Source organism: Colias philodice, chromosome 21, assembly GCF_061535455.1.
Source record: "Colias philodice isolate Cphi_HAF_F1 chromosome 21, ilColPhil1 Martin Lab GWU primary, whole genome shotgun sequence".
In the NCBI taxonomy this organism is placed as follows: domain Eukaryota; kingdom Metazoa; phylum Arthropoda; class Insecta; order Lepidoptera; family Pieridae; genus Colias; species Colias philodice.
In genome coordinates this window covers 1,703,169-1,727,380 of record NC_143106.1, presented here as the reverse complement: position 1 = coordinate 1,727,380, position 24,212 = coordinate 1,703,169, and the positions used below count along the sequence as shown (strand labels likewise).

Sequence of the window (24,212 nt, the reverse complement as noted above, 5' to 3'; positions counted from 1 at the left end):
CGCCGGAACATCCTACTGTGTTTAAATATATTATGTATAGAGAAATATCTTGAATTGTGGGTATTGTTAAAATGACTGCATTTGCAATGAGTTTGAAGAAAACTTAAAAAATATGTTTTGAAGGGACAATTAGAATGGAAAAAGTCGATTTTCACAAGACTAAATGGTAGATGGCTGAAAAAGGATATAGAAAACTACTTAGTTTTTTTTTGTTCAATCCATTGAATAAAGAGGGAGGGATATGATTTCTATATCTTTGTGTTATAGGAATTGTACGATAATCAAATATCTGCAAATCTACGGTTTCCAATTGCTATTGTAATATTATTCTACGTATTCTTGAAAGCATATTATGTATTCCAATTTTTTACTTTACCACCTTCACCTAATGTTTGTATGTAAGCGACTTCTTAGACTGGATTTAGACCCACTTAAACGCGCAGATTTAAAAAAAACTTTGTACACATATCAATGATCATGCAGTGACAATACAATAATTTAATGAGTTAGAATGTATTTTGTAAATCTAAAACTACATTAATTATTATGTTCACAATTTATTTATCACAAGTGATATATAAAAATACCTTAAATATATTTACGTATCGTTTTCTCCACAGTGGATAACCCCCGAGGAGTGCGAAGTGTACACGCGGGAGCGGAGGCCGCCCCTCGTGATACCGCGCATCACGCAGTACCGCCCGCCCCGGCGCGACCAGCGGATACACTATCCCGAGGTATGGCAACTTCTCTGTCTTCGCCAGTGTCTAGTCACTAGTGTAAGCAAGGTGTGGCGACAGTTGAGAAAAAAGTGATCTGTCAATGTGAAATGTCAATGTCAATTTCAGTGATGGTATTATCTGTTGCGATTGTTTGTGATATTAAGAACGTTTCATAGCGAGTTACTGTTTCCAATTACTAACGTTCGAGTATAATCGAATTCAAGAAAAAACTAATGCATAATATTCTGACGAAGCAAAATACTTTCTCAATCATCTATTGATTATAGTGAACTAGAGGTCCGCCCCGGCTTCGCCCGTGGTACATATTTCGCAATAAAAGGTAGCCTATGTCCTTTCTCGGGTATCAAAATATCTCCATACCAAATTTCATGCAAATTGGTTCAGTAGTTTAGGCGTGATTGAGTAACAGACAGACAGACAGAGTTACTTTCGCATTTATAATATTAGTGATATTAGTATGGAGTGAATTGAACTGTCAACTTACGGAACAATATGTTGAATTCTAATTATACCATTAAAAAATAAGAAGAGGATAGGATAGGATAGGATTTATAATCTAGTCTAGTAGGTTATAAATCCTAGATAGGTACTACCATCACAATTAATTAAAATCCAAACTTATTAATTCGATTTTATTTATATACAACTTACAATTATTACAACTTTAATCAAAATCCTGCCTACGTGCATCCACACTCATCCAACCCACGAAACAAGAACGGCAGTCATTTGCAAACTATAGTCGAATGATTCAAATTTTCGCGCCAAAACCGTGTGTTAATACAGGCTAATTATTCGCGACTACAATGTGCGTTTCAAGATGGCGGCCGCGCATCCGGCGAATCGTTCAATGGATGAGAATTTTAATGTGAGAAACGCTCATTGAAATTGGTGTGTGGTCATTTTGTTTAGTAATTAACTGATTAAAATATTAAGGTTGAGAGGAAGGAAGTACAAATATTTGATTATGTCTGTCTGCTGGCAACGGTAAATTGATTACTGCTAAAGAAAATGGATCAGTGAAGGCGTGAAATGCATTAACATTTGCATACCCCACTTGGGACTTCAAGAATTCTAGTTTCTCTTTGTCGTAAAGTAGCTTAGTATCTATATCAAGGTTGTGAAGGAAGACAATTCAAATTCTTGTCTGTTTCTTATAACTAATATCTAAAGGTAGGTATGTGTACACGTAGGTAGGTACATCAATGTACGTTTTGCGTCAAAACAACTTAACCAATTTTGATGACTTTCAGCGTGAAGATAACTAGAACATATTCGGAATTTAAGCTTCTGCTGCGAATTGAAAGAGTCGGAGGGTAAACATTTTTGTACGGTATCTACTGCCTTCGACCCAATACGTACATTGGGTCAATAAGATAGTCCACAAAAGCAAAGCCATAGTCACGAAGTTAACTATAGCTATTTCTATATAATATAAAGTATATAAAGCGAATATTGTCAAGAAACTAAACATTCAACATTCGTTCCCAATACTCATTTAAATAGATAAGACACGCATGAGTCAATGCTGATTGCAGTATTTTGCACCCATTTACCTTTACCGCAAACGCTGTTATAATATTATATTGTGACAATAATAATAACTAGTGAAGGCCCGCGGATTGGTCTGGAAACCCGAAAGTTTAAATGTATTTGCTACTAACTACATATTTAACGCAAAAACTCAACCCTTTTTCAACCGAATTGGCATAAATTTTGCTTGTAGATAAGAATTCTACAATATTAAGTATTCTAAAATTCCTATGGCTATAGATATTCCATGGCTGACTTTGATTTTTAGCCGCGTATTCATATATTAGACCTGATACAAGACCTGACTCTTGACTGAGATGTAAAACTGTGATGCTTTCTGAATTATGGAGAAAAAATATTTGATAGGAAATAAATGGCAAAAAATAAGTTAAGAAAAAAGTTCATGGTTCCAAACAAACAGAGAAAACAAGTGCATTTCCAGAAAAACACTCATAGCCTAAAATAACCTACAAATATATTCACATGGTACCTACATCAGTAATTTTTATGGAACATATTAGCTTGATATATAAGCTAATAGCTTGATTCTTGCAGTTACTTAATCCTACTGATTTTTTTTCTGTAATGAAGTAAATAATACTGTCAAGGCATAAAATTAATATTAGCATCCCAGTTCTATGACCACACTTGTTCTTTTTTTTGAAGTGAAAACTTCTTTAGCGGCGTTGAGCACTTTTTCTGTAATGGGTATAAAATCTTAAACTCGCGTCAGGACACGTGACCTGATCGAAAAAGCGTAAGACGGATACCATTCCAAAATATCAAACATGCTCAACGTTAATAATCAAGTTTTCACTTCTGCCGGCACTCCCGGAGTGCAACCCGTCTTTTTTTTGTGTGGTGTTTTTCATTGTTAGCCAGAAGGGCTTCTACATTTTAACGCGGACGCGTGGGTGAACTGAAGGTTCACCCTGGTAGCGACATGCGCAAGGGCCCCCCTTGACGGGGATCTCGAACCTCGGCTTGGGTTATCGCTTGAGTGGAGGAGGCCAGAAGGGCCCTAGTCGGACGGGACACTTGATCTGAAGTGTCACCATGATAATATGACGAATCAATCCTGTTTTAAATCCGTTGAACGACCATAATTCCTAAATATTGGTGCAATATTGAATATTGAATTAAATCACAATAATTGCAATGCTTTCATTGAATTGCGGCAGTAATCAGCGCACATAAAGCAAAGATAAGAACGAGCGTTTCCTAACAGCGAATCGACCGCTGATAAAGTTAATAGGGATGTGTTATCGATGTCGATAGTGCGGAATCGAGTTAATCGATTAATTCACGATAAATTTGAAAATGATTGCGAACTAATATTGCGTTTTTCTTATTGATAAGTGATAAAATAGACAGTTTTTCAAAGAAAGATCATAAAGCTGAACTAACTGAGAAAGGTAAATCCCTCTCCTGTAAGATACATTATCTAATCATTATTTCATGTAAAAATAGATGTACTTAATAGATAAGTACTTACAATTAGAGTCCGCGTAAATAATAATATAAGATATGTGTGTGTGATAAGGCTTTTCAGCTTTTATGGCATCTTAGGTTAGCCGTTAAGTAATTATAGGTTATCTTTGAATGAAGATGAATCTGGATCTATATATATATATCTCTTTGCTTCTGTTTCTGAGATTTTATCCTACCTTCATGTTTAAGAAGACGAGAAAAGTAAACCGTTGTTTTAAAAGTATTATGAGAAACGTATGAATGTCGATATGTGGGCACGTATCGACTCAACAAAAAAGTATGTTGGTCGGCCACTAAGCACTGTGTCTATTAAGTATCAGCGCGTGCAATGAAAAAATTGTAACGAATAAATCAAAATTACCACACTAGAGCGTGCCAATTATTCATCGATTGCTCGTTACAAAACATCGATGTTAGCAACTGTTACAACACTATGCCATATCATTATGCGTCTACACGCCACTAAAATGTCCGTGTGTCATGTTAAACAATAAATTTATATTTTCCTTTAATATATTCAGTGTCAATATGTAGGTAGTGTTGTGGAATTGAATATGGTGGTTAAAAAGTGATTATGTTTAAGTTAAAACGTGGCAAGACTTGGTTTCGGGAGGTAGGTCATAGATATAGGCATAGATAATAGAGGGAAGTAGGTTTATGTGGTAACTTATGGTAATGCGCGTTATTTATTAATATGCAGGAATCTGTTATTGTAATTTCAATAATATTGTATATATGAAAAATGAGATATGTCTATTCCTATTAATACGATCTGTACGCCCCTCTTTGATAATTGTTAACCTTGCTATATAAGTATTTATTTCAAATGTTATGTACATTCTTTAGTCTGTGTAATTCTCGAAATATGGCGCCGAATTTATATTGAGAAATAAAAATGCGGAAGTTGATAAAGATTGTTACTTTCGTTATCAATTTCTGGCTTAATTGAAAGGAAATTTCTGATATTGATATCAAAAAGCGTAGCGAAAACTAAGTTTGAGAAAATATTGTATTTAATATTATTAATAAATTGTATTTAGAATGTATGTAATGTACCAATGTGACATAAAATTCCTGTGGGTTTGATTAGAGTTTTACTTGTTAAATTTGAACCTTATTGTTTGGTAATAGAGCTCACTTTTACAACAACATTTCTGTATTGAAACACAAAACCACAAAGTGCATACATAATAACCATTTAGTTATATATTTGAAATTATTAATAGCATTCGTACTTTGTGACGGTAATTAAAAACTAAATTAATATGAAAAGTTTATGACACGAGTCAAGCAAGTCAATTGCACACGTAATAATTCATTCTTATACAGACTTCCAATCTCCATGAAATGAAGGTCAGTTCACTGCTCAGGAGACATACTAGACAATTTACAACTTTTTTCCCATGAAATAATATTAGGTAGTTTCCCATGAAATAGTAGAAATAGTTGTACTAATAATCCGGTAGATATAAGGGTCAAAAGGTAGGGTAGAGATGGTGTACCATATTCTCACACCATATCTTATAACTCTGGATTGCTACTAAAGTTTTTATTTAACAATTCTCTCATTCAAATATGCAAATCCATGTAAAACTATTGAGCTTGATATAAGTTATAACGCCATAATATTACATATACACAGCTGATTTACTTCCGATCCATAATGGGAAACGCCCAATAAATTTACAGTCAAAATATTATATACCCACTAAAGTCCTTCAACAATAAAACGGCGTTTCTTTACTTCCGTCACTTTAGGCAAAAAAAGGACGTGTGGCACTCGGGGACTGCCGCGGTAAAGCTATTGCATTTTATGCCTTCAAGCCACACCTCCGTGCCCGTCGGAGTGGGGAGCGTGAGGTTTTCTTCGTTACGGAATCTCTCGATTCGGTCCCCGCGCTCAAGGCCCGCGATAGAAGCTATGCAATAGCTTAATACTGGAAATGAATTATTCAGAACATCGTTATTTACACATAATATTATGTATACTGAAACTACTCTTATCATCACAGAGCGCAACTAAATAAACACAACAGCTGTCCTGGATATCATACTTTAATACACTTAGTTGCTCACTGTGTGTGTGTTCGTTAATTTCATAAGGATCAGTAGGTACCAATAACTAAATTTTAATTGTTATGCTACTTTTTCGTTAAGTACATTAATGTCTGGTCCAACTCAGGATAAAACCTCATTACCCTTTATATAAAATTGTGGCAAAATATCAGACATGAAAAGGAAATGTTAAGAAAGAATAACATACCAAAACTGCATATAACACAAGGAGCTGGAGCACAACTCAAATACCAAATACCTTGTTACAGGAGAGTCTAAAAGACGTACCAGCCAAGTCGTGGAACTGGTCTCCGACGTCAGAGCGCAGCCGTCTTGACTTGGAGAGGAGTTTTAGTAAAGCGAACAGTGATAGCCCGCCGCTATGGGTCAGCAAACGACTGGGTAAGTGACTCTTTACTGAAATAATATAATTTTAAAATGTCATATAGTCTCGAGAAGTAATGTAAGAAATGATGTGGCGGGATTTCTCGCTCCTTTGAATGCTGAGTGTTCTTTTCTTAATAATTTTGTACCTACTAGCACGTAACACATATTCTATAATCCATACTAATATTATAAATGCGAAAGTAACTCTGTCTGTCTGTCTGTTACTCAATCACGCCTGAACTACTGAACCAATTTGCATGAAATTTGGTATAGATATATTTTGATACCCGAGAAAGGACATAGGATAGGTTTTATCCCGGACATCCTACGGGAACGGGTTTTTCTCTGAAAACGCGGGCGATGCCGCGGGCGGAAAGCTAGTATGTAATAAAATAAAATATTGGAAAATACGAACGGATTTTCATAGCATTTAAAGTTTTATTGGAAAAGCTTGGATGTGTACGACAGCTTGTCTGAATGCGCAAAAAATGTGAAAGTGACTACACTGTCAGGCAACTATTATCCAACATTTTTCCGATTTCTTTCACATCGCAACGAATAAATTTTATGTTTTGTATCTAACCATAGTTAGGAAGCTAGATTATGATATAGGCTTTTTGTTGCGGTGAAACTTACATTTTCAACATTTTCCATTGACGAGTATTTTCATAATTATCTCTTCCCTTCGCATTGAAGATCTAGCTTTACCAGATATAATTTACCCATCTCCCTCTCAGGTGGTTCCACAGAGAACCTTCTAGCGCGTCGTCCCAATCACCTCCAACTCCCCCCCTCCTCCTCCGGCGACAGCCTGGACGTGGAGGTCCGGGAACGAGCGCCTGGCAAGAAGGAGAGGAAGTCCAGGTCCATGGTCGCGCCCAAACAGAAGAGGGCCCCTGTGTCCTCACCCAGACTCATGCATGTGCCTATTGAGGTAAGAATTAGAGCTATGTAGGTAAGGAAATGGTGAATTTCTTATTTAGGTGGGAATGGTCTAGGGGAGGTGAGAAAATATTCCTTTTGAAGTAATAAAACGAATTTTACTCACCCCAAGAAGCTTAGATGTAAAGAGGTAAGGTATTCCGTACATGACAGATTGGACACAAAATATATTAAACTAGCTTTTGCCCGCATTTTCGCCTGCGTGGAAAAGATAAATTTACATGGTATAATGAAACTTTCGTGTCCTATTTTATCCCCTTGGTGGTAGAATTGATCAATATCCTTTCTTAGCGGATGCCTACGTCCTAACATCTACCTGCATGCCAAATTTCAGCCCGATCCGCCCAGTGGTTTGGGCTTTGCGTTGATTTGATTCTAGATGTCTTGTTATGTTCCTGTATTTAGAAGCGTACACTTACAAATAAAGACGTAGTTTGTTCGTGGTTTTTACCATGTGCTACTATAATGATTTAACGTGATGTTTATTTAAATTCTAAGATATACGAAATTGTTTACAGGCAACAGTTCTATACGAAGGGCCAGTAAAACGTACAAAGTTCTTCGAGGGCGGCAAGAAAAGCAAGAAGAATTGGACGGATTGCTACATGATACTCACACCCACGGCTCTTGTGTTTTATAAGGACCAGAGGACGTATTATGCTACGGTAAGTTAAATACAGTGAATTAATAATACAAGGCTAAGTTTAGTTGTTTTCAAAAAGCTTTATTCCAAGTAAAAGTGAAAGAAAATTTTATTACTTGAGCATTTCATTGACGTACAATAACCATACCAAAAAGAATAAACAAAACGTCACGTTCAAAAATTGTCCGAAGAAAAACTCTGCCTACGCGTATATACAATAGACTTTGGACATTACTACCACGAAATAAGGTCCTTTTCTGAATGTTCTATACAACGCCGCTCGGACGTTTTTGTCGACTTGTTTATGAGTGGAACCAATTCCTCAATTATTTCAATAATAATGTATCTATTTGAACATAATACGTAAAAGTTTCTAATATAAAAATCTGTCTGTTTGTCCTCCAGAAGCTACCAAAACCAATGAACGCGCCCCCAAGTCCAACCGCACCACGCGCTGAGCTCGTTCTGCCGCTGCTCAACGCGCACGTTGTACAGTGCATACAGATGCATACTAGACGGTATGTATACACAGACATACACGCAAACTACACGTAGAACAACGTACACTTAGATTGATTGCAAATTTAATACGTGATATCAAATATTATATCGAAAACTTCCCCAAGTTTGCAGAACTTTTGGAATTTTTTACACAACCATACAGCAAAAAAATAATTTAATTGCAATTTTAACAATGTTCCGGACTGCGGACAAGGTTGCAAAATGAGATTTATTGTCGTCCCAATGAACCATTCACTTGACCGAAGTTTGAAAACTTTTGGAATTATTGTTAAATTTTCGATATCGAATGTCGATTCTGACTGATGTATTATCATAAGTATAACATTTACCTGATTTCTCTCAAATTATATTAATACAAAAATTTTTTTACACATACAAAATTCTATAAAATCTCTCTATTCCAGACACACCCGTTCCCTAGTACTAACAGTGGAACATGACCAATATCTCATCCAAGATGAAAGTGAAGATAGCGCCAAACGTCTGTTAAAGTGTATACAGAATGTTATTTATAAATTGGTAAGTAATAAATTTATAAATTTTTAAAGAATAAAATAAATTCGATCACGAGGCGGGACTCGAACCCGCATCCTTTCGCGCCATTCCGGGGCGGATGCCTGACCAACTCAGCCACTCGTGATCCGCCAGAGCAATCGAATTCATTCTATTCTTTCAGTTTTATGTGTCTAAGGGACACACCGCGCGTCATAATTTTTAAAGTGAAAACATCTTTAGCGGCGTTGAGCACTTTTTCTGTAATGGGTATAAAATCTTAAACTCGCGTCAGGACACGTGAGCTGATCGAAAAAGCGTAAGACGGATACCATTCCAAAATATCAAACATGCTCAACGTTAACGGCTGATAGTTATTGGTATGAGCTAAATCCAAGTATTTTTTTTAATAATATGACGTATTAAAGGTTAATATTATAACAATTAATGTAAATTGATTATTTCCATAGTTTTTAATACCTTATACCTCACACAAAAAAAGTATTTCTAGCAATCTAGCTGAACAAACTGTTCCATTTTGCATTCTTTTTTCAGAGTTTCAATTATTCCATCAATATTTGCCTGAACTACTTGGGCTTTCTTATTTTAGAGTAAATTATCAAAGTCCTTATATTCCAATAAATCTATTTATTACCATAAAATAAATAATATACAACATAAATTTCCAGGGTCCCCCCGTACTCGACGACAGACCGAGCCCTCAATACCAAAGCAGTAACACGGATCTAGAGAGTCTGGGACGAACTCCGCCTGTATCTAGACATGCTACTAGAAAACAGAAAGGTTAGTTATATTGTATTTATGGGAATTTTTTGGTTTTTTTTTTAGGTCAAGTGGACGCAGAAAGAACTTGTGCTATTTAAGTTTTTTTAAAGGTCTTGAAAAGGTGGGTATGGCTTTTTTTAGGTTATGTTTTAAGGGTAAAGTAATATTTGTATTTAAGTTTAGTTTTAAGGTAGGTTTGGATTTAGTAGTTTTATATAGAACTAGCTTCCGCTCACGACTTTGTACGTGCATCCCCGTTTTTCCCCGTTCCCGCAAGAATTTCGGGAAATCCTTTCTTAGCGGATGCCTACGTCCTAACATCTACCTGCATGCCAAATTTCAGCCCGATACGTCCAGTGGTTTGGGCTGTGCGTTGATAGATCACTGTATCAGTCACCTTTGAGTTTTATATATATAGATATGTTTAGGATTTAATTTAGAGTTTTTTGGGTATAGTAATCTACTTATCTTGAAGTATGGTCCCTTTGCTCTACATACAGATATTTATTTGAGATAGCTGTAGAAGTTTTGAACACTTTTCGAAAGAATTGAGTTATTTCTATAGGTAAATTATATATAACATACATAAACATAGATAGTATTATTGGATTTATTTTAATTCACGAAAAAAGGGAATAGCAGATTAATTACAATTACATTTAATTCCACATATAACCATGTTCAAAGTGTAGAACAACTGTTTATTGTGGGAAGTTCCGAGAAATATTATTATTATTAAGAATGTGAACTTTGCTTGGTTCAACGTGTTAGTCACAATTCGCTACAGATTGTGTTGTTTCCTTTAATTTTATGACTTAACCCATCAAATGGGATATATATTTATCTGTTTTGTGTATGATTTATACTAAATTAACATTCTAGTTATTATTGAAGTTTAACCTCTTTAGTCACGTTGAGAGTAAAATTTCAAAGTCGCGTCATGGCAATACCGTCACGTCAAGGAGTAAGGCGACGATCTTGGTTTTTTTATCTTTGAATCTTGCCAAAGAAGTTTCACTTCTGACACGTGTGCTCGGCACACAACTCTTCATGCACAACTATAGAATACGTAAAAATTTCTGAACATAGATTGTATAAATACAGATAATAAATCAAGGTTTTAGCGCTATTTACGTCATCGAAATAGTTTACTTAGAAAAGTTGGGCTTACTTCATTATGACATACTAAAGCTTCTACATTCTCTTTATCTGTGCTAATAAATACCTACAGACGTCAGTAAAATGTTGACGTTAAAACTAAATAATTAACGAACGAACATTATTCTGATATTATCTACCTACTTGGGTTTAATGAATCAGCTTTCTGGTTAACTCCCAGTTACATCTTTTCCTCATTTACTATGTTAGTTCGCGCGTGGATGGTATAATCCTAACGCGTCATAGTCATATAATAACGTTCGAAATTCAAATGCATTAATTAATTAATGATAGAACACTTTTTTAAATCCAGGAGTTTGGTTGCCAGTGTTTTTTTCCCGTATTTAAACGCACAAACATTTGTCCGCAGTTCTATTTTTGAAATTGTGCTTTTTTTATTCAAGAATTGCGTTTAATTGCCGGTGTCATTTTATAATTATTTGAAGTCATCGGTAGTTCTATATTTAAAATAGTAGTTACTTAATTAATTACTTTTAAATTCATGAATTGTGATTAATTGCCAGTGTGTTTTTTTTTCGGTTATCCGTAGTTCAGTATTTGAAATAGTGTTTTGTTTAAAAGTTTGGTGATAATGGTGACATAGTGATGATACAAATGATGATGACTTGCGGCTGTGTGGACGGGTTCCGTCGTCTGCATTCGTGTAAGATAATCGTAATTAAAAATGCATTTATAAATTAAATGTTAAAACACATCGGACATCTACATTGACGTAAACTGGAGTTACTCATGAATTCGTATCAGTTTGAGTCCATATCTAAATAGGGTTTTCTATTTTTGCAGACAATGTTATTACAAAATCAAAACTGACCTAGTATTAATAAAAGTAGGGCTTTGTGACCATCTTAGTTTTTCTATACACAACATCCACCTTGACCACGTCGGGTTTCAAAATAATCTATATCTGACTGATAAGCATTTATTCTGCAATATTGTATTATCAGATAATTTGTTACTGATACCGTATTTATTAGTGATGGTGTGTTCATACGGAAGGCACTCCTTTGTGTTACGTCTTTGTTTGAATTAACTGTTTATTCTAATTTTAATGTACTCAATATTTAAATGTTAAGTCTTTACACGTTGGATACACAGTGATGTTTATTTTTTATGTTTCAATGCATGGTTAAGTGAAGTGTTTTGTGACATGAATTTCAACAATGAATATTTAGCAATGGACTACTTTATAGTTAATTCGTTTGTTGAAGTCGGAAAGTCCGAGTTGAAAGTGAAGATGGAGAAGAAGCCAAAAAGCCCTAAAAGTCCTAAAAGCCCAGATAAGAACAAGGATAGTAATAGCCTTTCAAATAATGTACCAAACAAGAGTCTTCCCAAGAAATCACAGAGTACTCCAGATATTTCAAAACTGGCTTCTAAAAGTATTCCGAATATATCAAAACACTTTGCTGAGAAAGAGAGCGGTTACTTGAAAAGCCCCACCAGTCCGAAACACAGTCCCAAGGAAAAGGCTCATCATTCTAAACTGAAAAGTCTTTTTGGATCTCAGCATTTCACATACGATCTCCACCGTACGCATTAAGTTGTGATCTAAGTGCTTGTTCAGGGTTTATACTAAATTTATTACAATATACGATGATTCACCATCCACCATAGAGATTTTAGTTAAGAATGACTATTTAAAACCTTAAGACGTGTTCTAGCATTGTTTTCTAAATATTTAAAAGCGGAATATTTATCGTAATTTGTTCGTAATCGGTAACTTCAATTACATACAATACAATTTCCTGCTTATCTTTTGATATCGACGATACCGTTATCGGCCTTATTTCTAGTTGATTACGTTTATATATTGTATATATATGGTAGTGAAGTTTGATCAAAATTGTTTGTACTTCAGAGGCGTTTTCGTCATTGATTGGATGAAAAAGGTGACGAGGATAATGGCAAGGTAAATTTGAAGATTTACCCTGAATTGTGTATGTCTCAATGGATCTAACCAGTGTCGTGATCTATTACATGTTACTTTAAGTCGTATACAGCATACGTTTTATTATATGTTACTTAATGATGCTGATCGTTAAATAAATCAATGGATGTAAATAAACCTTCAATCTTTTCTTTTCAATATGACTATATCTATGGGGGTGTATGGTTATTTCTTAAACAGCACACGCTTCCTTCTCAAATGTATTCGGCTTGGTCCTCTAAATTTCTTGCTTCTAACCCTATTTCTGTGCAAATAATATTAAAATTATTCCGAATATCGATTATTTCAGCGGGCGGCAGTAGCAATGAAGATCTCAGTGATTCTACTGAAGTTTCCATTCAGAAGTCGCACGTGCGCAGTAGATTACGGAAATTCTTCGCAAAACGGCCGGCTATGGAGGTACTTGTGAAGAAAGGCATCTACAAAGGTTCGATTTGCAATATTTAAGTTGGTGTGGAGTTTTGCCATTCAGTTTTGATGCACATGTAGTTTTAAGATTGTATAGCGATCTGGCTTTGCACGTAATGTAGTTATTGCTTTTTTTATGGTAAATTAATCGAAATTTTAAGCGTGTTTTGGATGAAATTGTGATAAGGTAAGTGTAGTGATTTGAGGTGTGAAATAATAGATGTTAAGTAATGTAGATGGTGTTTCATTTAATACAAACCTAGAATAATCCTCTCCCTCTAACGGTGGATGGTTGTAAAATTGAGCCTAAGATGACTTCTTTTGGGTTCTTATCTGGTGAGTTTTGTAGTGATAAGAAATTTTAATTAAGTAACTTAACCAAGCACTTAGAACACAAGTAGATTATTAGATTGTAGAAAAAGTATGGAATCATTTCTGTATTATAGTTTTTAAGTTTTAGTTGTTAAGTTTTGTATATAACTGTTATATTCAAATTGTCACAGATAACGTAGAACCACAGAGAACCCACGTAGACTTTACATTGGCTTCAATTTGTTTTACCTTGTGAATTTAAACAACAGATTGGCAATAATTTTTAAATGGTCTTCACTATGTGATAATTTATTACCTCCTATTCGATAGTGTATCTAGTTAGTTATCAATATTAACATTGCTAATCGTTCAACATATATGTACTTATCACTTTTTAATTTATTCTCATTAACATCTATAGGTGTTAATATACAATATATTTATTTATTTATTTTATTAAGGATCGTAATATTAACATAGGTAGGTAACAAATACAATATAGGTGTATGATATAGTTAGCTTTTGCCCTAGTTACCTAATTACCACTACAAAGTGGACAATCGTATAAACTTAACTTTTTTGTATATAATAACAATAGTTCATCAATCAATGTATAAATATATTTTGACATTGTACAAAAAAATTGTTTACGAAATGTATATTGTTTAACATTTCTATTATCAACACGTCATATTATATAATTTTTTAAATATAATCATTTAAATATTACAGATGAACCAGTATTCGGCCGCAAGTTAGAAGAAGTGTGTCCATCAACAAGTCCACGAGTACCAGATTTCGTTCGAGCGTGTGTCAAGGAGATAGAGAGCAGTGAAGAGAACATGTGCACGGACGGCTTGTATCGAGCGAGTGGGAATCTGAGCCAAGTGCAGAAGATTAGGCTTGAGGTGAGTTCATCATCATCATCATCACCGCCAACATCATTCCCACTGCTGGGACACGAGCCTCCCATAAGGGATTGAGGAAATTTTTGATTATTTGAAGTGAAACTTCTTTAGGCACGTTGAGAGTAAAATTTCAAGGTCGCGTCATGTCAATAGCGTCACGTCATTCAGTTAAAGTTTCATTTCTGACACGTGTGCTCGGCACACACGCTCTTTTTTATAATGATGAATATTTTCAGTTGTAAAGTCTTAGTGTTATTTTTTTGATGTCAATCAGAGTTAAAGGCAAACTGAGATCTCATATGATAATGATGGGTAGATTTAGTGCGATAATCATACTGGAAAAATTTCGCAGATATTATCTTTGATAAATAGAAATTTTCCACGCATTTTAACGAGTACAAAAAAACAATCATGAGCCGGGATTCGAACCCACGTTTTCACCGATTAATGCATTTAAAAGAATGAAATGATATAGCTTTAAAACTAAAAATAAAATACGACTGCTTTTTTTATATTCTCTATTTAAAACCATTTATTAATAATTCCAGATCGACCAAAACAATATATCAGTTATAGAAAACAACACAGATATCCACGTGCTAACCGGATCTCTGAAACTGTTCTTCCGCGAACTGAAGGAGCCTCTCATACCCTGCACCATGTTCGATAGAGTCCTGGCTGCTTGTTGTGAGTATTATTATAAAACCTATTAAAATATTATATATTTGATTTTATATATTTTTATTTTTTAAATACTTTATTTGGGTCGATAAACCATTGATTATAATATGTATTACTAGCTTCCGCCCACGACTTTGTACGTGCATCCCCGTTTTTCCCCGTTCCCGCAAGAATTTCGGGAAATCCTTTCTTAGCGGATGCCTACGTCCTAACATCTACCTGCATGCCAAATTTCAGCCCGATACGTCCAGTGGTTTCGGCTGTGCGTTGATAGATCACTATATCAACACAAAGTATAATTAAAACATTTATTTTAAAAATATTCAATTAAATGACACTGAAGTTTATGTAAATGAAGGCTTTATTTATTAAATTATGATAATTAATTTTCCAGCAATCAAACCAAGGGAGGCCAGGGTCAAAGAGTTCAGAGACATAGTGCAGTCTCTACCTCAATGCAATAGAGATACGTTAAAATTCCTCCTCGAACATTTATTAAAGTGAGTATTTATCAAAATAGGGATTATCTACTATATAAAAATAAGTCGGGTTTTCCTTCCTGACGCTATAACTCCAGAACGCACGAACCGATTTCCACGGTTTTGCATTCGTTGGAAAGGTCTCGGGTTCCGTGAGGTTTATAGCAAAGAAAAGGTGTCTCTGGTGGCGAAACGGAGTTCGCCCGGTTTGCTAGTAGGAAATAAATATAGCAATTGTCATATAAATGACAAACTTTTAGGTTTCAAACTATTTTTGTTTATTCAAATCAGTTCTGTTGTTTAAGCGTGAAAAACAGACACACAGAATTAGTTTCGCATTTATAATATTATGAATTAAATTATAATTTGGATTTACAATAATTATAAGGATTACCTCGATTCAAGCCTGCCAATTAAACCTCATATATTAACATATACAATTTTATTATAATACTAATAATATTAATCTTTTAAATTATTACAACTATAATAAAATATTCTTTTCAGAGTGACCCAATACAGCGAGCGTAACAGAATGCACACAGCGAACCTCGCCATAGTATTTGGTCCCACATTACTCTGGGCTCCAGAAGAACAAGCCCATCGAATAGCCATCGACTGCATACAACAGAACAACGTAGTCGATATACTACTCAACGAATATAAAGATATATTCGCCGAAGATACTAAGGGAAAGAAAAAAGCGTGATTTGTGAAGACGAAATATTGTAAAAGTGATTGACTTTGATAACGGCTTCCAGCAAGTTCTAGTGGAGAAGGCTTTGTGGGTGAAAATCGTCAAGTAATGTTTTGTTACGTGGATGGTGTTGTTTTTATCTGTGACGTCGAAATTAACTTATTTTAAAGCATTTGAAAGATGAATATTTAATAATTATAAATAAAAAATTATATGTCTACGTATATCGATGATTTTATCATAGTCATGTTAGTGTAAAATTTATCTGTATGCGTGATCTCTATTCGAAGGTTCGATTTAATATCATGACATCATTGAAATTCCTCTAAATGCCAAAGTAGCTGTCGAAAATATAAAATCAAAAATTCCAAAATGTATATGCGTTGTGATTTATGCAATTTATCGAAGACTGTCTGAGGCTCTAGAAATAATATTAAAGCGTTGAATTCTACGTGCGATATTTATTTACCGACGTTATTTTGGGGCCAACATTGTATATATCCTTATAGAGTAGGCTTGAAGCCAGCTATTTTGTGCCTTAAGCTTATTATTTGTAAATATAGTTGACCAGTTATGTGATAACGTTAGTGAATCGAGTCCGTTTCAATATCTAGGTCTAGTCCTTATTTTATGTCTGATGGACTTCAATCGTACATAACTAGCAATGAGTGAATTGCTTTGTACAGCGTGTTGAATACTTTCATTTTTCCCTATAAACACAGTATACAGATACAACCAGTAGGGAAACTTTATACAACACGTTCGAAATGGCTCACGGACACAAGCAAGCGTGTTGACGAGAATCGTAAGGGTATTCTTATATCTGTCAATTGTGAGCCATTTCGAACGTGTTGTATGAAGTTTCCCTACTGGTTCTGGTTGTATTTGTATACTGTGCGTTATTTATACAGGTGAAATTTAAGCAATATATTTTTCAGTTGTTTTTACATAAATTCCGTGTTGTGTCAAATTAAAAATGTATTCTTAGTGTAAAAAATGCAATAACGTTGTTATAACTTATAATGTATTATAATCTTTAGGTTTTTTAATGTGTTTAAAATATTTTTAAGTACATGTTATTTGATACGCTGTATAAATCATGTATATATTGTATGCAACACCAATATCAAGCTAGAAACCAAAGTTTTGTATTTTCGGCCGATAGTGTATCTATCAATATAATTTGTTGTGTAGTTTATGTTAAGTATTTTAATGAAATATCGCTTGAAATAGACGAGGTTAAATAAATAAAATACAATTATATGGTATTCGGTTATTTTATTTTATCAATCCTGGAAAATAAATCAATTATTTCATTTCTGGACTATTTTTAATTTTTACAAAACCAGCTGGCCAGAGCTGTAAACGTAAATCCCCTTTTTCAAACCTTTAGGGTTTGAATTGTGAAAAAGCAGTGCATAGCTTATTTTACACCCTCGATCTTGTACACAGTTATAGTTCGTATTTAATTAAAATCGGCTCAGTAGTTAAGCCGTTGAAAGGTTACAGACAAACTTTAGCTTTTACGTCATTAGTATGGATGTCATGTCGTAAGATAGGTAGATATTGGAAATATCAATGCAGCCTCTTTATGACTAAGTTTACATACTGAATAAGTGTGGGTTCGATTCCCAATAAGTTCTAGATACATATCTAAAATATAAACATTATTTATGGACTAGTTTACAAAGAGGATATATATTATACAACAATAGTATAGCTTTACTCAATTTTCAACTAGATGGCGTTTTGATGTTCAACTAACTGCCTTGGCTCCGCACGGCTACTTATAAATATAGGATTTCAAATAGGTACTATCATAATAAAAATGGACACATATACATCGAAGCAAAATCATAGATATCCGTTCAGTATTTCTTAAGCGTCTTTCATCTTCATAGTTCTGTAATGTTTAGGTGCCATAAGGAACGTGAATGGTGCTTTTCCAACAGTTGCCTGCTGATCTCAGATCAAGCAACTAAACTTGCGTAAACTAGGACCCATAAATGACAATAAAAACTATTTCTATATTACAAAAGCTAATTACATTACTAAGTGTACTAGTAAATCTATCATCATTAGATAGAGTACTGCTATAAATACACGTGCCTCCATTAGCAATTAAGTAATGTAAACAATATTGCCAGGGTGAAAAATTGGACGTGACAACCTTGCCACTTAATTAAATTAAATAATCGCATGGTAAACAGACACAAATATATATTTCTAATTACCTTGACATTGCTTCACACCTCGACGGGAACATGCTATTATATTTTAATGATAAGATCCATTCTCTTCGATAACTAATCTTTGTGATTTTACTGATTATAACTAACTTGCTGTGCTCCGCGGTTTTAACCGCAATCCTCAGCTCTTGTTGATGATATTATATAACCTTCCTCGATAAATAAGCTATCAAACACCTAAAGAATTTTTCAAATCGGACCAGTAGTTCCCGAGATTAGCGCGTTCAAACAAACTTTTCAGCTATATAATATTAGTATAGATTTTTCATCGATAGCCAGTGAAAAACTATTGTAGGATTATAAATTAACGAACATCAAACGAGCATAGTGAAAATAAAAGTTTAAAGCATAAATTAAATTAAATTAAAATTAATGTAACTTCTTTTTCAAAAACATTATAATGAAGATTGATCTAAAATTCCAGTTTCTATCTATCTACATTACTACCCAGGAGTAGGGAAATGCTGTACCAAAGCTATGCCTCGTTACTCGTAGAACCTGTAAACCTATTTTAGGAATTAAATAAAACGAATGACATATTGTTAAAAACAGTTTATTCATACAAACGGATACTGTTAGTATTTTACACGGATGTATTTTTTTTTGTTTATTTTTCATATTTAACAGTCTTTTTGCGATACAACTATCGAATATTGTGACGTAACGATAGCGATTTATAAAATAGGAATGTTATGTTAACTTAAAAAATAATATAATGAATACTACCACTAATTATTAACATATAAACATTTTTTACTTATATATATTACATTATGAATAACGTATTTTGGGCTTGCATAAGGAAGGTTCGGTTAGTAAACTAGGTAGGGACACTAAAATAATGAAAAAACTAGCTACATAGATACTAACCTAATAAATAAATCTTAAAATGGTTCTATGTACTCATAAAAAGGCTTTGAATGAAACCAATTGATTTTGTAATAATAGTTCCTAGACTGAAGTGGCTGTTTTTCACACTATAAACCCTAAGAACACCACTTTATTTTTATCAAAGGGTGCATAATAAATTAGACCAGTTTGTTGCCCTATACCGTGCCCTGAGTTAAAATCACACTCAACACTTAAATTATTCATACTGAAAGAACTATTGACGGTAACAAACAGAATGTTTTCTGAAAGTATTTGACCTATATTTTAGAATGAGTAGTTACGGTCATGGGCATATATGCACGCTTTTTTTAAGGAAGTTTGGATAAAGTGTGATATTTCTTTAATTTTAGATACTATTGAAACTGTTTTATTGAAGCTAGTAAACGATTTTTTAAATAAACGATGGTAACACAGATAGTGAATTAATTTCTAAATTAATACAAAATATATTTGCAATTTGTTTTGTTCAAGTACCTTATGCAAGCTCATAAAATACGTTTATTATGTAAAATTACCATTTCTCACTCAGTGACCACAAGTTTTCCTGAAATATCAATAAAGGGAGAGACAAAATCACACGAAACAAAATATTAAATAGATATATTGTGATCGTCATTTGATTGATAAAACTCTGTTTACTTTATATTTTTTACATTATATTCATCATGATATATCAAACAGACATAACTAGAAAAAAAATCTTTAAAAAATGTCTCTCTCTTTATTTATTTCACATTTTTCCATATCAGTTATTCCTTGCATTCTTATATACTTTAAAAAAATGATTTTTTGGTATTCTATCTTATACAAAAAATGTATCCCAACACAACTGTATTACTTATTTAATGACATCGCTAAAGAATGTGGCCGATTGCCTAGAAATAAAAAATATTACCTCTCTATTACAAAGCTAACTATGCTATTCAGAAAGCTCATGTTTTACATTATGTTTAACATTTCATTTATAATTTCCATAACAAGTTGCATACTTTTTAATTAATTTTTTGGCAGTCGAAAAAGTATTGAGCTTAAATTTAACTGAATTCAACCAATCATACAACTTATTTTATCCTGTAAAATTATTTACATGTGTAACGAAAAAAGTATTAATTAGCTTATGATATAATTACAAAAATTACGTTATTTTCAATTACAAAATCTCCTTTCTTACTATTCACAACAGCACAAATACAAAAAATCTTGATTATAAATATATAAAAAGTGCATAAAATGTTCCAAAAATGTGTCAACAATCTATTTTTCTACGTATGTATGTTTCTTTTTTGCAAACGCGAAATTAAAACAAATAGCTATTATTATTTATATTTATAGCAACACCGACTACTTCAAAAATGGAACGCAAAAATATTTGACAATATTGTTGATAATCTGGTGTTACTATCAATAAAAATAGATTCTTATATACGTTTATTCTAATTTAAGCTCAATGAAATGGCATACTCTAATTTTCCGTAATACCCTACTATGAAAAGCATAATGATTAACATTTAAATTAAAATAGGACCATACCGATTTAATTTTTATTAAATTAAATTATTTGGTCAATTGTGAAAAAAATGGTTTGTAAACATTGAGATATACATATATGGAGACGACACCGCCTCACTTATGTTCCGCTCAACATACGCCATATGGCGTTGTATGTTGAGCGGTTTTTTTTAATGGTTTTAAAGTGAAACGCATCAAATATGCCTTCGTGTGTGTTACGATATTGCACAAATAATACAAATAATACGGAAATGTGCAAAGGAATAACTTTCATCGGTAAGAACCTAACTAGATAATAATTTTTAAAACTTAGTTAGAGCAAAAAAATGGCGCACAGTTTTTGTTCGTGGTGTCTCCTCCATACGTATAGTAATATTATCTCAATGTTTGTAAATTGGACTTTTACCACAGGTTCTTTCTTAACCAATATTCATATTTACAATATTTCCTCCAACAACAATTAATCTGCTTTAGTAAAATTCATTCTAATAGCATAATAAATTGTAAAATAATGTAAACACACATTTGTTATCTTTTTCCCGCCAAAATTTATCTCTTGTTTAGGGAAATGACAGAAAGTAGGTCAGCTGTCAATAAAAAAAATAAAGCACGTGTTGTGACCACAACACGATATCGCATTTTTTAAAGTCAAGGTAACTGGGAATACGATAAGCGTGTCCTTGAATTGCTAAGGTCACGCGATACTGTAATACTACTTACTTCCAATCATCATGTCACATTAGTTTTTTCAAATTCCCAAACTTTTTTTTTACTCTAGATAGGGAAGCGCTTGACCACAATCTCGCCTGATGGAAAGCTAGATGCGGTCTAAGATGGTACGCGCTTCCCTAGTAGGTACCGGTTCACTCTTCTCTTGAAGAAACTTGGTTTATAGGTCAATACATTAAATCTCATTATGGAACGAGGTCATCTTACAACATTATTTAAGACTTTTCTAACGTCCTATTTGGTTCTATTGTTAACTTTAAATCGATCTTTATTACGAGCGGGTCCTAACAGAGAATAAAACACTTCCAAACTAATTAGGAACATTTTAATACAAAACAATCGTTACAAATTATCAATCTAACAACATCATTCACTATAACTATAGAATAACATTAAAAAGCATTGCAGTCTGTCGCATCACCAACGTATATTATATATATTATGTGCTAAACTAACTAATTAACTGCTATATCTCATCTGATTCCGATCTAATAGAGTCGTAATTGGACGTTTTGCTTCTTAGCATTCTAAGGAACGAGCCGACGGCGAAAATCGTCCGTCTGTGTCTATGGAAGATACCCTGATATAAAGCCTCGCGCAGCGCCTTCCTGTCGTCCGACATGGAGGGCTGCGTGCTCAGTGTGATGTCCGAGTGCGCCACGATCGACTTCTGGTGGCGAAGACTACTGTGTTTCTTCTCCAAAGACTTCTGATTTGGCAAACTCATTGTTGACTCGATCGACGAGTTCTTAGTCTTTCGCAAGTTCAATATTTTCTTGCCCGACGATTGAGAATCTGACGCCGACCTCACGGGCGCCAGCTTCGATCGATGCAGAGGATTATTGGAACTCTCCGGGTGAACTATAATGTCGACAGATTTCTGGCTTATCGCGCTCGAGCGGGTTAAGGTCCTCTGTGAGCTGGATGCCTCTATTTTCGGCACCCTTTCCTCCGTCGGTCTCGGTTGCTCCGGTTCTAACGCGATCATCGTCATTAATGAACGAGCGACCACAGCACAAATCACCTATTAATTTGTAGAATTGATCCTTAATGAAGGTCACATCATTGGCGGGCGGGATTCATCAGAGTTTTCAATTGCGGGCACGGCCAGATGGATGACGACGTCTGTATTGTTAGGTATGTCGGCTCGCGAACGACCTTCACAACAATTACTAAACGTTATTGTTGGCACATTGGTATCGCAATCAATCTGAACCGTATTTAGGTTTTGAGCCAGACAATCGACGCTCGAACCGATGTTGTCTCTAGGATTTTCTCGATCATCGGAGTTCGAGTTCATAATCGGATCGAGCCATTCCTTCTCGTCGCAGGTTTCGTTTGTTTCTGTTGCTGGTGATGGGCCTAAATCTTCTCTGTGAGTTGGAGACACGCCGTCTCCGTTTACGTGAAGACCAAATAGCTCAGCTAAATTAACATTAAAATTACTACGAGTCGTTGCTTGTTCACCTTCACTTGTCCGAACTTCTTCTGCGATAATTCGGTCAGTTATACTTTCGATTTCCTTTTGTAACGCTGGATCGTCTTCATAAAATTCGGACAAATCCTGAAGATTTTCGTACCAATTGTTTTCTAATAAGCTCACGGATGGATTTTTATGGTCGTTGACATTATCTTGGCGGTATTTGTCTATAAGAGGCTGCAGAGATTCTTCGTGCTGCCGAAAGAGATAGTGATAAGCTTGACTTACAGCTCGGAGCGAATAAGAGGAGCGAGGTCGCGACGGAAGCAGAGACGTAGGGGTGTGTGTAGCGACTTGTTTGTGCCACACGTGACCGTGAGCGCGCTCCCACAGTATTGCATTAGAATTAAGAATCCTTTCAAAGTCGGACACTTGCTCGGCTTCACTGATCTGCAGTAGTAACTTATTCTCCGTCTCTTTTCCGCCGACCGTCTGACACAGCCTCTTGACGTCGGTGACCTGTTTGGAATTAAAAGATCTATTATCAGAACGTATGTTGCATGTATTTTGGCGTTTGGAGGTCGAATGGGTCGTTCTAGGTTCATCAGCGTAAGTCATAGGTATCGATAGATTTTGAATGGCGACAGAGCAAGGTATTTTTTCGACGACTTTTCTCTTTTGTTGCCTGACAAAAACATTGTTCGGTTTTGCTTGTCGTTTGGTATTTTTTATCGGTTTATGTATGAATTGTTTTTCAGAGTATCGTAAATGTTTAGAATCGGCGCTCAGAATGTTACGCTCATACCGGGAACGGGGGCGCTCCGCTAGGCAAACGCTCTTGGCCCTGAGGGGGGCCTCGAAGCGAGGGGCTCTAGGGATATCCGCCAGTTTGAAACCGTTTAATGTATGGAAAGAACCGCGAGCGAGCGCCGGCAGCGGCCCCGTGTGACTGCCTCTAAATCATGCACCGCTTCGTACGAAAAGTATGGAGTGAACGTAAAAAGTAATTTATCGTGTAGCGTGTTGCGGTCGATCGATTGTCTCAGACAATATCGCTTGACTATATAAAGATGAGCATAAAATCCGCCGATGCACGGTCTTTACTTACGAGTTTATGGCAGAGACTGTCGGCAAACAATTCCACGACTTTTATTTACATTGCGTATTTACTATTTACGTTATGTATCAAGAATGCATTGTCAGTTATA

At 34.6% G+C, this 24,212-nt stretch overlaps 2 protein-coding genes across 3 annotated transcripts in view; one reads left to right on the top strand and one right to left on the bottom strand.

The window, feature by feature from the left end:
- The window catches only part of LOC149478676 (uncharacterized), a 41,454-nt gene extending 23,980 nt beyond the window's left edge, over nt 1-17,474 (top strand). The window contains exons 2-13 of one of the 2 annotated variants that reach the window (XM_089708640.1): nt 621-737; nt 6,092-6,224; nt 6,947-7,143; nt 7,670-7,816; nt 8,200-8,312; nt 8,721-8,835; nt 9,498-9,612; nt 13,011-13,148; nt 14,174-14,349; nt 14,898-15,036; nt 15,425-15,530; nt 16,017-17,474. In XM_089708640.1, the coding sequence (XP_089564766.1) occupies nt 621-737; nt 6,092-6,224; nt 6,947-7,143; nt 7,670-7,816; nt 8,200-8,312; nt 8,721-8,835; nt 9,498-9,612; nt 13,011-13,148; nt 14,174-14,349; nt 14,898-15,036; nt 15,425-15,530; nt 16,017-16,218 (1,698 nt within the window). In that variant the 3' untranslated portion in view covers nt 16,219-17,474. The remainder of the gene's footprint in view (nt 1-620; nt 738-6,091; nt 6,225-6,946; nt 7,144-7,669; nt 7,817-8,199; nt 8,313-8,720; nt 8,836-9,497; nt 9,613-13,010; nt 13,149-14,173; nt 14,350-14,897; nt 15,037-15,424; nt 15,531-16,016) is intronic. The other variant, XM_089708641.1, reaches the window with a different exon arrangement.
- A 4,267-nt stretch (nt 17,475-21,741) lies between these two features.
- LOC149478675 (uncharacterized) lies at nt 21,742-22,578 on the bottom strand. The gene has a single exon (XM_089708691.1). It carries the CDS (start codon nt 22,576-22,578, stop codon nt 22,051-22,053), a length of 528 nt encoding a protein of 175 aa, XP_089564817.1. The 3' UTR covers nt 21,742-22,050.
- Nucleotides 22,579-24,212: the final 1,634 nt, after the last annotated feature.

Bases quoted from the DNA above. Each gene is read 5' to 3' on its own strand.
- LOC149478675 (XM_089708691.1), bottom strand. From the start codon at position 22,578: ATGACGATGATCGCGTTAGAACCGGAGCAACCGAGACCGACGGAGGAA.